The sequence below is a fragment of the Rana temporaria genome, chromosome 1 (genome assembly GCF_905171775.1).
Source record: "Rana temporaria chromosome 1, aRanTem1.1, whole genome shotgun sequence".
Taxonomy (NCBI): domain Eukaryota; kingdom Metazoa; phylum Chordata; class Amphibia; order Anura; family Ranidae; genus Rana; species Rana temporaria.
The window spans coordinates 684,164,764-684,182,369 of record NC_053489.1 but is presented as its reverse complement, the minus strand read 5'-3'; the positions used below and the strand labels follow the sequence as shown (position 1 = coordinate 684,182,369).

The 17,606-nt window shown below is 44.9% G+C and overlaps 1 protein-coding gene across 1 annotated transcript in view; it reads right to left on the bottom strand.

Annotated features, from left to right (window-relative positions):
• Window positions 1–17,606, bottom strand: part of LOC120945890 (receptor-type tyrosine-protein phosphatase U-like) — a 77,849-nt gene that overhangs the window by 34,907 nt on the left and 25,336 nt on the right. Inside the window, exons 2-5 of the mRNA XM_040360443.1 lie at window positions 16,226–16,323; window positions 13,727–13,916; window positions 10,593–10,674; window positions 7,855–8,110 (exon numbers count right to left, since the gene is read on the bottom strand). Of these exons, the coding sequence (XP_040216377.1) occupies window positions 7,855–8,110; window positions 10,593–10,674; window positions 13,727–13,916; window positions 16,226–16,323 (626 nt within the window). The remainder of the gene's footprint in view (window positions 1–7,854; window positions 8,111–10,592; window positions 10,675–13,726; window positions 13,917–16,225; window positions 16,324–17,606) is intronic.

Below are 17,606 nucleotides of genomic sequence, written 5' to 3'. Positions count from 1 at the left end.
TCACCCTGCTTTCGACCACCAGATGGCAGTACATCTTTTCAGATATATATATATATATATATATAAATATATATATTTCATTCCAATGAATCAATATCTAATACATAAATAAATAAATAAATTTAAATTAAATAATTTAAATAACCGAATCTACAATAAATAATTCAATATATACTCAAGTTATATTTCTGGGGAATTTATTCCCTAGAACATATACCTTATTTATCCAAATAAATAAATAATCAATATGTAGATAGATCAATAAATCAATAAATTAAATAAAGAAATTATAGCATGTTTATCTCCGGGGAATTTATTCCCTACAACATACTCCTAATAAATAATGTATTAAATAACTATCTAAGGATTGAATGAATAAATACATTTATTATTAATGATATTATTATTAATATATATTATTACTTATAATATATAACTAAATCCATTATTCAATTTTACAAATAATAAATTATAGATGGATTATACAAATTATATATTCATTATATAAATAAATTATACAAATATGTATAAAAAATTGTATTGAATTGTACAAAGATTCTACAATTTAATGAATATCATGGCATTGTTCATGCCGGTACCCCGGATAGGGTGGACACAGTCCTAGGAGGCCAAATCTCAACAGTGTTACACAGTTGCCAAAACTGATCGGTAGACCAATCTTTACGACCATGGTGTCGGTTAACCCCGCCTGCACACCATATGCCCGGACCATCCGGCAACGGTCTACCGCCCCTGAGAAGGGCTGGGCGTTCCAAAACGCTGCCACGTTTCTGTGGCCCTTGACTCTCCGACAGGGGAAGTAAATAATATGTCCCAGGCAGTACCCTACCCAGACTGCCGACCCACTGCCCTCCCAGACTTCGACCGACCCCCGAGCCTCGGGGAGATGCACATGCAGAGGCAGCGATCCGTAAGACGGACTAACTCAGACCCATTCGCGGACTCTTCCAGAGTTGTCCGCGGAGTCTGAGGCGGCTAACACCTTGAGTCTGAGGTTGTAGATGATGAGAATGATGATGAGTGTTAGGGCAGTGGGCACATGGCGCTCTATGACGACGCCAACCCTGTTACCAGGGTGACACTCTATGGATTCTCGTAGAGAGCCATTATAGATCCGGGGGCGATATGCCATCCACACTCCGATGACTGGGCACCTCCGCACGAGGTGATCCAATATATCACATAATGGACCCGGAGATCGGTCGAAAAACTCACACCTTCCTTTACCATTTATGGCTGTGCACACTCCCGAGGTGAACCCCATACCCTGGGGGTATCCCACCATACACGGGAAATCCCCCAAGCTGGGAATAGAGAGGTCCTTCGGATCATACAGACCAGGGCCTTGGATCTTTGGGACCTATTACCATCATCCCACACCTTAGTGAGCAGGCCACGCCGCTGAACAGCCGACTGACCTGTCCCAAATCGGGGCTGGGCCCAACGGGCGGTCGCCTCCTGGGATGCGTGGACACTACGGGTCCGACTGGACACCGCCGCTCGAATCTTAAGGTGGCTTGTTCCCCAGCTGTCTCACCTAGCCGAATCAGACCCCGGTCCGACCACCGAGGGCAGGCTAGTCGGGATCACGCTGATTAAGATATTCCAAGACGGTAGGGCTCTATTCCATCCCGGATTAGCCCAAACGTCATCAAAGTCTAACACGGTACAGTGCCGGTCTATCAGGATTATAGGACCGGAGATGGACCTAGTCCCTCTTTCCTCGGTCTTCAGACCTGAACACCGCCCTAATAGACAACGAATTGCAGGGCCTCTGGTTCACCCAAACGATAGTGGAGACGGACCCGCTCTCCCCGAGTTTCCCCAACAACGTCTTCCTGGTCAGGTAAGGAGGGCGGTTATCGCCCGGTAGTAACTTGAGAAATCTCTCGTAATTACTGTATACAGTGACGACATTCTGTGACACAAAGGGTGAGGTTGATTATCTACTTGGACGACCTACTCCTAATGGCTCGTACCCCTCGCCTGGCGAACGAACACGCCTCCGGGACAGTTCCCCATAGATCACAGGGAATCTATCCTCTCCCCATCTCAGGAGGTAGAGTTTTAGGGTTCTTGGTGGACACCAACCTAGTGATCCTTCGGCTACCCATGACCACTTGGCCGCCATCTGCACGAGGTCAGTATCATGCTGGGCTAACGACGGGTATCCTTACGCGGACTGGCTCGCCTGGTCGGCCTGTTTCCGGCGTTAATCCAGGCCATTTGTCCAGCTTCTTTTCACTATCGAGACCTTCAGAGTCTCAGTCCCTACGTCTTTGCCAGGGGCTTCACTGTGCAGACGTCGTCACTCTGGACACGGAAGCCATAATTGAACTACGGTGGTGGCTACGTCAGGTCGACAGACGGCACGGCAGGTCCACCTGCAACTCCACGACGGATTCATCTTGGAATAGGTTGCCAACCACCTCGGTTGGGGTACTCGATGCGGTCCCTCGTCCACAGGAGGGGCGTGGCCCACAGCGGAGTCTCTGCTGCACGTTCACACGTGGAAATCCTGACGACCGTCTTGCCATCAGGACTCTAATGCCACACACGTCCACCTACGGTGTGTTCTTGCGTATGGACACCGTATCCGCGGTCCAGTACGACCTTCGCTTGGGGGGTCCTTGACCCAAAATCCTAACGGATCTAGCAAGATCTCTGACATTTCTGCCTGGAACGCGACATCGTTCCAGCTGCGAAATGTACCCCGGGCACTTCCGCTATGGTGTTAGATTGGAATTCTCGGACAGCGACCTTTTCTTTTATAACGGGGGTTCCACTTGCCTTGATCTAGGCCTTGGGACTAGATATACATTTCGATCATCCGGAGGACTCTGGGTTAGTTGGTGATCAACGACAAGTTAACCTCATGAAGGCGTTCGTCTGAGATGACGAACTACCTGGTGGACTCGTTTGAGTCCGGGAGGTCCTATAGCTCCCCTGCGCCTTCCGCGCTGCGAACTCGGACTACCGCTCCCTTGTAGACTTACTACCGGTGGGATAACACCCATGGTGTACCGACTTAGTAAGCGTTAAGTTTCAACGCCCATCACACCCAGGGTAACAACGCTCTTGGGAGGTGATCAGTGGTCCTGACCACGCGCCAGGACTGGGGGGACAATCTCACTCTGTCGGAGGTTATTGTCGTTTGAGCTACTGCCCCCTCGTGTCTGATTCCGTCAGACGCATATCGGGTGTCACGACGTTGGCCATTCCAGGCGTCGGATCCCGCCTCGGAGAGTCAGGGTTTTTCCGTCGTGCGTAGGACAGCGGCGGGACTTCATCGTTTTTTTCTACCCGTTCTTCCCCGCACATCGTACTCCGTTGTCTACGGATTTCTTAGTCCTTCACGGTCCCACTGCGATCTTCTAAACCTCAGTTTCCGGTTTCCTCAGCTACGCTAGCCAGAGGGGTACGATCAATCATGGAAATGGCAGGGTCTTACGTAACCCCGTTGGGCGCCCACCCCTCCAGAGGAGCGGTGGCTCCTAGGTCATCACCCCGGGCGGCTCCCTATAGGATTTACGGCTAGCGGCGGACTGGTAACCACGATTGCTTTCCGCCAATTCTGCTTGGATCGGAGGAACACATATCTATATCAATTTTGTAGTTGTTTCATTTGTTATCATCTATATATGCATTGTTATAGCTTTGAACTTGCATAAGATATGAGCCTCCTGTCTGAGGTATAATTCGAGATTTTCCTAGCTTGTGACGGAAAATATTGATTATATGAAGACAGGAGGCGAGTATCTTCCCTCCCGACCCAACCCTGTCACGAGGTTGTCTCCCTCTCGTTCTAGACTGTTGAACCACACACCCTGCAAGTCGGAGGCTGGTACGCCCCGGGAGTTCGTTTTCACTAACCCCGTCGGGATTGCTGTTCCGTTTTGATCCATGGGTTTAGTTCACCGCAGATGGAGGCTCCTACTACGTTCCAGATCCGGAGTCGGGATGCCGTTGACTGAATCCGTTGGTCCATGTTCCTGAAGACGACTGACCGGTCGGCTCCGAATGGTTTTGGTTTTCCTATAGTCCCCGTTGGGATGAAGTTGGTCCGGATGAAGTTGGTCCGTGTTGGCCTTGTCCTTTCGTTTCCTCCAGATGTTGTGTTCCGGTCGGAAGGTTCCCGGCAGCCGCGGAGATGTCTAATTGGACTTTCGGTTCCTGTTTACACTAATTCGCATGAAGAAAGAGGAATAGGTTACCTCAGACAGTCCCTTATATAGATTACGGTCTGGGAGGGGCTACGCTGGCCCAGGGACTGCTGGGAAGGGTAGTTCTTTGAATTTTTTCTTTTAAGTTACAATAAATGTTTACTGTATTTCTGCTGTGGGCATTATTAAAGAAAGATAATGCATAAGATACTCGCCTCCTGTCTTCATATAATCAATATTTTCCGTCACAAGCTAGGAAAATCTCGAATTATATGAGGTGGAGAATGTCACGTCGCTGTGCCGCCTCTCTACCACATTCTTTCTTATCATGACCAAAAGCATGATGGGAGGTGTGAAAGTTGTGGAAACGCCCTGTTCTGGTTACATAACCCCCGTCATTGGTGTCAAAGGGTCTGCATAGGTGTTAATACTTCAAGTCACATGGTTGAGGTGTGAATTTTTGTTTTCAGGGTAGAGATGTTAAAACAGCCTTATATGTGGAAGACAGAAGGTGCTCAAAGTCCCCACCCCTGTTCATTGATGGTTATTTCAGATTGATGTTGCTGGGCCCTGGCCTCTTTCACAGACCTTGCCAATCAATTGTCCTCTCTGTCCAAAATGTGCTCCTCAATGTCCATCCTGAACTTTATCATGTTTGAAGGTTAAAGATTCTATAACCAGCAAATTTATAGTAAATAAGTTCAAATACATTTAACCCGGGTAAACTAAACCTGGGAACGCACTAAGAAAGCGATCAGGCTCCAAGACCACCACCTTCCAGTGCTCTAGGAAGCCAAGACCTCTTCTCTAACGAAACAGAACTCACTGAGACTTATTTCTCTAGACATTATTGTTGTAATATTAATATAGATGTGTAGGTATTTAAAATATTGTGTTATATGTATGGCATGGTATTTAGTTTGCTGACCAAAAGGGTTAGTGGCCAAACACAGATCAAGACGCTCAAGATCTAGCGCTTAGGTGCAGTTCTTGAACTGTATTTGGCGCTTAACAAATAATAAAATCAAATCAAAGACGTACAGAGGACCCTTTGATGTGTTAATCTTATCTAAGACTACCTAGGTGTGTGAGATGGCCTGGTACTTCCTTACATACATAAGGACATATTTATTGATGGTAATAAGACTTGAGGGGGTTTTCATTCAGGGAAACAGTTGGTTGACCTGGAAGAACCACTCCCTCCAGTGTGAGACCAGTATTTGAGAAAGTCAAGCTGGCATTCGTCTGTTCTTGTCACTGAGAAACATGGCACAGATCTAGAAGTGGAGAGAATATACCCCTATGTATTCTCTGCATGGATATATGTTGGTCTGGAAGTGATCAGAATATATATTTAGTGGGAATGCTTTAATAAGCATTCCCAGTATTGATATTCGTTTTTTATTATTCTTATTCCGTACGTTTTTTGGCTCTGCGTAACTTCTGCATACTTTCAGCTATTGAGACCATTCAACTTTTAAAATGTTCATCTCGTTCAGCTAACGATGGGACTTCTTCAAGTATTTTTGTACTATTTATACTTTTTAAAATATTAAGCTTTTAGACACTTTTTTTTAACATTGAAGTCAATGAGAACATGCTTTTTACCCCTTAAAATCTCATGTGCTGCCAAATGCTTCTTCTCCTTCATACTTTCACTTACAGACACCAAACAAACTTTAAAACGGTCACAAAATATTCAGCTATCCGAAAATGACTTTTTAGATTGATATCTTTTACGGTTTTTGTGAAAAAGCAATTTACATTTAGTGTTTTTTTCAAAAAACGTTATCGATTATAATGCGTTCCTATGGAGGTGTTTTAGAGTGTGTCATGTGACCATTACGGTGCAGATCATTGAAAAAAAAAAATTATCTTTAAAAAAAGGGGGAACAAATTGCTCTCACGCCCACAAGATATACTTGTCATACACAATTTATATATCAAAACGTAGGTATTTTTGTCTGGTTTCAGGCAATGTGATCAGTTTTGTGATAGGCTTTGTGATTTTACTTTTAGTTCCAGGAGCTTCTAAAGGACAAGAGCCCCAAAATTCCTCCCATTGACCGTCATGTTAAAACGTCTTTAAAATGTTCCTGCAAAACACACTTTGTGTACACTCTTTTCTAAATCGCTGAAATGGCCACATTTTTAAGTTTATCAACATAAATTTCATATCGATGCGTTCACAAGGGCCGTGTCTTTCAAACGGTGAAGTCGCTGTATCGATCGCATGTACGATTGTGGATTTATTAAGGTTTGTTTGAATGCTTATTTCATGTATTTGGTGTGTGGTAAAAAGCGTTTGTAATGGTATTTCTTTCCCTAAATAGCTTTCTACCTCAGTGCAATATTCCTCCTCACTGACCTGGGGGGGGGGGGGGGGAGGGGAAACCTCTTGAGGGGGAGGGGCGACCAGGAAGTAAGGACACTCTCTACTTTGCAGATAGAGAAAGGAGCTGTGTGTCCTAAAGATAGTGTAGTGGTTATGGTGAATGGCTTTGGTGCGGGCTCAGCTATTCAGCATTCCCACTCGCATTTTCCTCAGGAAATGCATTTTCTAGTCTCTAAGATGAGATTTTGACTTACTCTGTTAGATATTGTATCATCTGTGGAATTTGGACTTTGTTCGTTATTGGAAGTTAATTAAAATGCGTTCTGTGGAGAACCTGTGTTGCTGCGGAACAACCTAATTTATAGTCTTCATATAATATCTAAGGTATCAATTATCTAAGAGGACTGGACACGTAGGGCCAGATCCACATAGATTGGCACCGGCGCAGCGTATCAGAGATACGCTACGCCGCCGCAAGTTACTTGGCTTTGTTTCAAATCCACAACGAATTTGCACCGTAAGTTACGGCGGCGTAGTGTATTTCTGGCGGCGGAATTCAAATCGGCGATAAGGGGGCGTGTTTCATTTAAATGAAGCGCAACCCCGCGCCAAATGAACTGCGCATGCTCCGTTTTGAAATTTCCCGCTGTGCATTGCGCGAAATGACGACGCAACAACGTCATTTTTTAAACTTAGACGTGACTTACGTCCATCCCGATTCACGGACGACTTATGCAAAAGAAAAAAAAATTCAAATTTCTACACGGGAACGACGGCCATACTTAACATGGCAAGTCTATCTATACGCCGCAAAATAGCAGCTTTAACTATACGGCGGAAAAAGCAGACTAGAGACGACGTAAGAGAATGCGACGGCCGCACGTACGTTCGTGGATCGTCGGAAAAAGCTAATTTGCATACCCGACGCGGAAAACAACGCAAACTCCACCCAGCGGATGCCGAAGTATATTGCATCTACGATCCGAAGGCGTACGAAGCCGTTCGCCTGTCGGATCAAACCCAGATGCCGTCGTATCTTGGTTTGAGGATTCAAACTAAAGATACGACGCGGGAAATTTGAAAGTACGCCGGAGTATCAGTAGATACGCCGGCGTACTCTCTCTCTGGATCTGGCCCTATACATTTATTGGACTAATTATATCACTACAATTATGAATAGCCAAGCCTGTTAGCTACTGTAATTAACTTGTACTTGGATTCTTATTCATACCAAGAATCTGTAATTATCATTTCCACTACAAACTCCAGAAAACAGAGACTATCAGACCTCATTCATGGCACTCACACACCAGGAAGACCTCAGTATAGACTTACGTGATTCCAGCGGCTGGTGACCCGAATGTAGACGGTGTAGTTGATGTTGGGGATAAGAGGAGCATTGTGGAACCCATTATAATGGTGGTCATCCCCCAGGGTGAAGGTTCTGGGTCCTGTGAGGGTCTCTGCAGGAAGGACAGCCGCGGTATAACGGCTCAGAGTCCAGCTGGAGTTGTACGGGGTGGTTGTGAAAGTCAGACACTCCTTTGTTGAATTGTCTTCCTTACCGCCAAAGACAATTATTTCATAAGATCTGGAGGCAGAAAATATTGGAATAAATCTCAGGAATGTGATATAATGCATGTCATCTCTGCTGTCCTTTATATTAATTATTCACTCAGATAAATACATTCTGATAAACTCTAAATGCATCATATTTCAGATTTTTTTTCAAACATTGCAGAATTTAGGGGAGAAACAGATAAATTGACAGGTTCTCCCTTGTTGGTTTAGAGCAGGGGGGCTGTTAGGATCCTAAAAGACTCGGGGCTCCTATATGCACCTTAAATAAGGCCTTGTATAATAAGGTAACAAAGAGCATACAAGGCACTTCTCCTTTCTCACTGTCCTCCTTCTCTTTGGTCTCTTTCTCTTAGAATGAAACAATCAGTACTTTTTTTTATAGACAATAGATTGAAGCAAGAATAGCAGGAGGTTCCATGGGACACAAGTACCCGGCATCTCCATTGCTTCCACCATTCCGCAGGTGTAACTGCATGGCCATCTAGAGACCTGTTCAAGAAGTTGTGGTAACTTTCTTGCATTCACATTAACATTTGTTATTTACCACATTAACTTGCATTGTGTTAAGGAAGCCTATTTATTTCTGAATGCACTGCCAAAACACCACAATGCACAATTCACCAAGTTTTGAATCTTTAGTGCCTCTGCCTAGAAAGGCCTTGGACCGGCAAGGGGTATTCCCTTCTACGAATACCTTGTCTGAGTTTATATCACACCTACACTCTAATGGAAGTAGCGCTGGCCCAACTTTAAGATGAAATTTCAACGCTTTATAATGAACTTGAGGCAGGACGAGTGAAGATAGAATATTTATCAGGATCAAAAAGGGCTTTGACATGCATCAGTCACTGAGTGGCCCTCAGCATCCCAAAGCATCTTCATCCACCAGAGCAATGCAGCCACAAAACAGAAGGTCAGCCAAGCAAGTCTTCAACAGGAACACAGCAGAGAGTCTCTGGATTTGTTGACCAAGGCAAAGGCACAGGAGATCTAATACATGCAGCTTAAATAGCCAGCAGGGCTTGTTGACGAGCAGGATATGATCACCAGGTGAGTCACTGTGGAATGGAGTACTGGCAATTAACCGACAGCTGAGCAGCCTGAGCTCTTAGAAGGGAGGGCTGAGCCCAGCTCTGACAGTACCCCCTCCTCAACGACCCCTCTCCCTCGGAGGGTCACCAAGTTTGAGGGGGAAACGTCTATGGAAAACAAGGAGGAGAACAGGGGCATGTACGACTGAGGATGAGATCCAAGAGCGGAGTCAATGATGGATTCTACTTCATACTCCTCATGGTTTTCAACTTGTACTGGGTGAGGACTTGGCACTGAGGTGGTGAAGCGGTTGCACACCAAAGGTTTTAAGAAGGAGACATGAAATTCATTAGAGATACTCATATTAGAAGGAAGGTCTAAAACGTAAGCCACTCGGCTCGAAACATGGAGTCGCAGGTTGCGAGGTGACAGCCAGACCCTCTCCCCAACTTGGTAGGAAGATGCAGGTAGGTGTCTGCGGTCAGCATGGAGACTGTATATACTATATAATTGGCACGCCGCAAGAAATCGAACGAAGACCATGGAGACGTTCCTCTAACACAGGAATGCTCTGAGGAACGAATGAGTCAGACAACATAGATGGTTGGAAACTGTAATTCACCATAAACAGGGACAATTGAGAAGCGAAATTAATGGCACTATTGTGAGCAAACATCACCCAAGGTAAGAGGTCTGACCAGTTGTTGTGATGGTCAGCAATATAGCAATGTAAAAACTGCTCCAAGGACTGGTTGGCTCGTTCTGCGGCCCCATTAGACTACGGGTGATACGCAGAGGAGAAGGAAAGCTGAATTCTCAACTGTGCACAAAAGGCTCACCAAAACTTGGATACAAACTAGCTACCCCTGTCCAAGAAGATAACCTTCGGTAGCAAATGTAATCGTAAGATCTCCCGAGCAAAAATGTCTGCTAGTTCTTTGGATGTAGGCAACGTCTTAAGTGGAATGCAATGTGACACAATAACTGGTCAACCACCATAAGGATAACTGTGTTTCCCTGGGAGTTGGGTAACTCCACAATAAAATCCATAGACAGGTGGGTCCATGGCCTCTCTCCAATGAGTATGGGTTGTAGGAAGCCTACTGGAAGATGTCGTGGTGTCTTACACATAGCACACACGGAACAGGCAGCTACAAAGTCGGCTACATCAGCACGTAGACTAGGCCACCAGAATTGTTGGGAAATGGCCCAAATTATTTGATTCTTCCCAGGGTTACCAGCAGCCTTGGGAAAATGGCAAGTCTGGAGCACAGCGGTGCGAAGACCCTCAGGGACAAAACATCGGTCACAAGGTTTCTCAGGAGGAGAATGAATCAGAGCGGCAAGAATTCTGTCACCCAAGAAATATAAGTATAGATCAACATTTACAAGCTGGGCTCATTTGACCCTTCTGATTGTAGTTACAGAAACAGATTAACCAACTGTAAGCAGTTTTTCACCTGATTGGTCCGTTCAGATTGAGAACCGGGTGGAGCTGTAAAGTGTCATCATTCATTGTCTTCTCCATGTGAAGCGGAGGATCTGAAAAAGAAAATTCAGGAATCCATTTAGGAAATAGAGCTGATGTGCTGTGTGTCAGTAAAGACTGTCTGACCAGGGGTGGATATGGAAATTGCACTTACACTCACGAGGAACATTCACCACCAGCCCACATACTTAGATTTCAACGTGAGACTACGTCTTCTTCATACACTTGAAGACCCCCCACACTAAAGAGACCATGGCAATAGTTAGTTAATTAGAACTTAGCCAGGCTTGCCCAGCAATAATGGATGTGACTAGCCATGCCTGCTTCCTGATTGGCCCCTGCACGAGGTACCCTCACTGGGGTGGAGTACTGACAAGGGGCATTTCTAGCAACTGGCTCAGCATGTGCATGGGCACAAGCCACTATGTCAGACCAACAGCTACCCTGAAAGGAAGTACCGGTCACATCAGACATTGAAGTCTGGTACCAGCCTGCCGTAGGGTTTGCCCACTGCTGCGCGGAAACGTTATATGCCCATTTTGCAGGAGAAGTCTGACTCTACTCTCCCCACAGGCTCGCTGCCATCAATAAGAAGCTTTTCTGTTCCAGCGGCTGCCTGAGCTTGCAGAAGCCAGAGTCAACGACCCTGGCAGACTGCCTGTCTTGCGGGAGGTTTCCGATGACAACGGAACCACCATCCTGCAGGAACCCCTGGCCAAAATCCTCCAGCCTGCCAGCCCCATCTTTCCAGGCATGGCCTCCCCCACTGAATGAGGGGTCAAGCTGCCACCCTGCCCACCTGCAACTAATTCTCCACTTGTCCAGGGAGCTTAGACAGAACCTCCAGAAGGGATCTTGGAGGAAACGTTTCTTCACAATAAGCTGTGAAAATGTGGAATAGACTCCCTCCAAGTGTGGTTCTGGCCAGCTCAGTAGATTGCTTTAAGAAAGGCCTGGATTCTTTCCTAAATGTACATAATATAACAGAGTACTGACATTTATAGGTAAAGTTGATCCGGGGAAAATCAGATTGCCTCTCAGGGGATCAGGAAAGATTTTTTTCCCCTGCTGTAGCAAACTGGATCATGCTCTGCTTGGGTTTTTGGCTTCCTCTGGATCAACTGCGGGTGTATATGGGATTGCATTTTTTATTTATTTTATGATTGAACTGGATTGGCTTATGTCTTTTTTCAACCTGACTAACTATGTAATATTTTTACCGCCTTCCTTGAGCTAAGTTTTCTGGGTCAAGCCCACTTGTCCCGGGTAGTTATAAAGAGTCTCTCCCGCTGATTTCTGCTTGGTGAACTGAACGGACACCATTATGTAAAGGGTCTGCTGGGACTTTTAGTCTGCTCTGAAGACACTGAATCTTTGGTAAGCCATCATCATGGACTACTACAGCTTTAGACTTGCCACTATTGGCCTATGCCGGTATGCTAGGGCAGCCACCGTTAGAGTTAGCCAGTTAGGAAAAGACTCATTGCCTATTTAAGTCTTTGAAATGTTGTCCTACCTGGTCTGAAGTTATTCTAAATGGGTGTATGGAAGTAACTGGCACGCTACACATAGACATCTGAAGTTTCGGGTCAGTCAAAGCACATTGGGGTATGAAGTCAGTCTTTTTAAGAGTTAACATGGTACGGAGAGGCAGCAAGTAGTTGCCAAGAGCAATGGAACACTAGTAGCCAGTACAAGCATCCTGTCCTGAAGCATGGTACCGGTGCTAGGTGGGGTGTTCTCTGGTAATGAGTATTAAAATGAATCGTGACCCCATGTAAATGAAGCGCCGAACGAATGGCGCATGCGCGCACATGCTCAGAATCACGCCGAATTTACGCCCTAAGATACGACGCTCAATGGCAACGACGTGAACGTAACCTACGCCCAGCCCCATTCACGTACACCTTGCGTAAACGACGTAAAATCCGACGGCAGTTCCGACGTCCATACCCTAACATACTTAGACCAGCTTTTTGGTGGTTTATATTTACGCCGGACGTACGCCTTACGTAAACGGCGTAGCTTACTGCGACAGGCGCAAGTACGTTCGTTAATCGGCGTATCTCGCTCATTTACATATTCGACAAGTAAATCAATGGAAGCGCCCCTAGCGCCCAGTGTAAATATGCACCCAAGATACGACGGCGTAAGAGACTTACATCGGTCGTAGGAAGTCAAAATTCAGGTGTATCTTGTACTGTGAATTAGTCGCATAGATACGACGGCACATCCATGGACTTACGCGGCGTATCAGTAGAGTCTTTGTGAATCCGGGCCTCTGTGTGTAACCACCTGAACTCTGCATTCTGTATGTAATGCAATCCTGGTATTTAATGCCCCTTTAAGACCCTTCTACTGTTTGTGAAATCTGGACGGGGTCGTGGTTGAGTTCCTGCACCTATTTTCTGAGAAAAAAAGCTCTGGGTATGGGAGAGCAAGAAGTACACAGTGCATGCATAAGGTCTGCACTATGTGCATGACGGTACTCCATACTGTCACTGGGAGTGAGGTCACAGAGGTATACTGGATATGCAGAGTGGATAAGGGCTCAGCGTGTCCCTTCTAAATGCCAACAGTTATAGTTAAGGGGTGCATTGACACGGGACCAGAAGGTTACCTGGAATCCAGTTTATTCACTCTATGTACACGGTGTATGGCCCCTTTCTAAGTTAGAGAACTGCCTTAAAGTTGATTTACCCTGAAAGCGCTCCCGAGGCATTGATGAACACGACACAGCAAAAGTCCCCTATGTGTAGGATGAGTGACCCTGTCCACATTGCCTTGCATAGACCAAGAACCTAGTGGGCTTAGGCCCCGTACACACGACCAGTTTCCTCGGCAGAATTCAGCTTCCGACCGAGTTTCTGGCTGAATTCTGCCGAGGAAACTGGTCGTGTGTACACTTTCGGCCGAGGAAGCCGACGAGGAGCTCGGCGAGGAAATAGAGAACATGTTCTCTATTTCCTCGTTGTTCTATGGGAGCTCTCTGGCCGAGGAACTGGCCGAGGAACTCGATGTGTTTGGCACGTCGAGTTCCTCGGCCGTGTGTACGAGGCCTCACAGTCACAGGGAACATTCACCACCACCAGCCCACATACTCACCTCCAATATCATTTTCAATGATCTGTGTTGTGACCTCCCCGGCTCCGGCTGATGTGAACCCTCGGAGGGCGATGGTGTAGTTGGTTCCATACTGGAGGGGGATTTTATATTCCGTCACATTGGGTGGAAAATGGAGAGATTCATCCACAGCAAAGGACACGTTGTAATCCCTCCAGGCTGAGATATTCATCTACAAGGAATCATTTCATGGGTTAGATCTTATGTGACTCAGTTTATAACCATGTAACAAACACAATAAATAAGTACATGTTTTTATTTAGTAACCCAAAAGGAAATCTGTAATGATTTAAGGCCAATTTTTAAGTTTGTATATTTTTTAAATTGTTTACTGTTGGTCACATGTAATACAGGATGCATCCATGACACAGGATTTAGTTTTATGGTTAGTCCTAAGCAGTCTTTCTGAACCAGGGTTCCTCCATTGTTGGTAGAGGCTCCTTGAGGAGTGGTCGCTTAAACTCTCACCCGATGGTACCAGAACCAGCAGTATGGGACTAGCAGAGCTTCTTCTTTTATTTTGCAGGGAAGTAACCATTGAAGCCATTGATCATGATAGCTGTATTCAAATGGGGGCATTCTACAAAATGTACTGACCACCACTGTACCATGAAGTCTTTCCAATGACCACCAGCATAATGGAACCGTCTCTCAGTAACCACCAATATGGTGTAGCTAAGGTACCAAGAATTGTATACAAAACCATTTATAGTAGGGGTTCCCTTGAGACTTAAAAATTAGGTCTCTAGGGAACGCTCTACAAGACTCTGGTCCGGCCACATCTGGAGTATGCCGTCCAGTTCTGGGCACCAGTCCTCAGGAAGGATGTACTGGAAATGGGGAGAGTACAAAGAAGGGCAACAAAGCTAATAAAGGGTCTGGAGGATATTAGTTATGAGGAAAGGTTGTGAGCTCTGAACTTATTCTCTCTGGAGAAGAGACGCTTGAGAGGGGATATGATTTCAATTTACAAATACTGTACTGGTGACCCCACAACAGGGAAACAGTTTAGAAGGACCCTTCAAGAGACGAAGCTGTAGTCACTGCACTAAATATTCACTTGAATGGGAAATTTCAGTTTGAGCTACTGAGCTATGTAAACGGCAGGAGTTTTCAACAGAAGGTATGGACTAACTGGAAAAATTAAATGGAGCCTATAGCTCCACCTGCTGACTGGATATAAGAACATAAATAGTCTTATTTAATATTTTACATTTACTTTTATTCACTTGTTTAAAAGGAAACTTTTTAAAATGTTATTTTGTGTAATCCACACTCAAAATAAAGAAGGAAATATGTAGAAGACCACTATAGATCATTGACACATTGATGGCCAACCTCAGAATTTCATTGTTTATTGGGTTTCCAAGGCCGGGCTGCTCCTGGACAATGCAGAGCAATTTGAAAAGCAGTGGGATTTAGGAGGACAGGCTGGGGAGGATTGCTGGAGGATTCTTAGCAATGGTGTACAAACAGCTGGTTGTACAAATCCCCTAATAGTCTTGTAGACAAAAGTCTTTTGTATACAGAGCTAAGTAGTTCAAGCTGAAATCAACAGACACAAGTGAACAGTGACTCCTCCCCCTCCCTTGCAATTGTCTCCACCAGAGGTTTCAATCAGAGATATACTGTCTGAAAGTAGGCAGCTAGTGTTGTGTTCTCTCCTTAGTTAACCCACAGTGCTCTGGGAATATTATGCCATGGGTGCACCCTGTATTAAATTTATATTTGTAAATAATTTTACATTGCCATAAAATAAATGATAAATACCATTTCTAAAATACATTCACTTAAAAAGTCACATAAAGTTGATTTAGAGCCATTACCTATAAATAGGGCAATTATGCCGCGTACACACGACGTGAAAAATTCTTACATTTTTAAAAAATGGTCATTAAAAACGATGGTGTGTAGGCTCCAGAGCATTTTTCTCTACGTGAAAAATGGGCATTATAATTTTTGAACATGCTGTAATTTTTTTCGTTGTTTTTCACGTTGTAGAAAAAATGGTCCTGTGTGGGCTTTAACGACGGGAAAAAAACGCACATGCTCAGAAGCAAGTTATGAGACGGGAGCGCTTGTTCTGGTAAAACTAGCGTTTGTAATGGAGATAGCACATTCATCACGCTGTAACAGACTGAAAAGCACGAAGACTGAAAAGCGTGAATCGTCTCTCACCAAACTTTTACCAACACAAAATCAGCAAAAGCAGCCCAAAGGGTGGCGCCATCCGCATGGAACTTCCCCTTTATAGTGCCGTCGTACGTGTTGTACGTCACCGCGCTTTGCTCCAGCATTTTTTATCACGATCGTGTGTAGGCAAGGCCGGCTTGACAAGAATCACGTCGAGAAAAACTTTGTTTTTTTCTAGGACATTAAAAATGGTCGTGTGTATGCGGCTTCAGTCTTCAACAAGTGAGCAGTAACTGGTCAATATTAAATTGAGACTAAAAGAATATATAAAATGTAGGATTATCTTACTTGGAATCCGGTGATTTTTCCCCATTGCTCAGACAGTCTCCATCTAATTATATTATCTTCCATTGATGGAGATTTCATTATTTCAGGTTGGCCGGGCACTGGATGGAAGATAATAAATGTTACAGATTCCAATCAGAGTGTCCATACACACAGAGCGTCCAATCCTCCTGTACTCATCTACAGGACTGGAATATGGAGACATTATACAGAGAAGGTCGCTTGTCTGATCGAGTTTTATTAATTTTTTTGTTGTTTTTTCCAAAAAAGCTTTATTGTAACTTACAGAAAATACAATGCCAAAGCCAGACTGAAGTGCATTGCTGCCCACCAGACCCCTCTCGTATTCCTTCTACACCTTTCCCTCTGTCTCAGGAATAGTCATGAAAAGAGAGGTAAGTATTTTCTTTCTTCTTTGCATAGAGGGCTTTGATTTGAACCAATTTAATTCCAGTTAAGCGTTATCGGAATGCCGAAAGAATTGCTAAACTAAAGCTAAGGTGGGACTTTAAATGAGGCAATACCTGGTATGTACCTCCATCCCCGATAATTTGAATGAGGAATACTACATTTTGGGACTTTAAGGCCCCATACACACGAGAGGATTTATCCGCGAATACGGTCCAGCGGACCGTTTCCGCGGATAAATCCTCTCGAGGATTTCAGCGGATTTCTCTGCGATGGAGTGTACTCACCATCGCATTGAAATCCGCGCCAAAATCCTCTGGCGATGACGTGTCGCGCCGTCGCCGCGATTATGATGCGATGCTGTCATATAAGGAATTCCACGCATGCGTCGAATCATTACGACGCATGCGGGGGATCCCTTCGGACGGATGGATCCGGTGAGTCTATACAGACCAGCGGATCCATCCGTTGGGATGGATTCCAGCGGATAGATTTGTTTAGCATGTCAGCAAATATTCGATCTGCTGGAATCCATCCCAGGGGATAAATATCCGCGGAAACAGATCCGCTGGAGTGTACACACCAGGGGATCTATCCGCTGAAACCCATTCGCTGGGATTTTTCAGCGGATGGATTCTATCGTGTGTATGGGGCCTTAGATGAAGCACACTGCTAAACTCGATGGATCAATTGAAGTAAACAAATGTATTAGTTACAGAAAGGGCATGACAAACGCCAATAAGGGATAAGTAGGTAAAATAGTAATGAGTTTACAAAAACAAAAGTCTAAACAGTGCATGGTAGTACCTAATAGTTAAAAGCGTACATGGTAATGCATAGCAATCGTAGGTTACACTGAATATGTTATAGACAATACATAATTGTAAAAATATCTCATAATGACAAAACATGACATTAAACCAGGCGTGTGAAAACCGAAACTGTACTGGTAGCACATAAATAAACGATGATGATA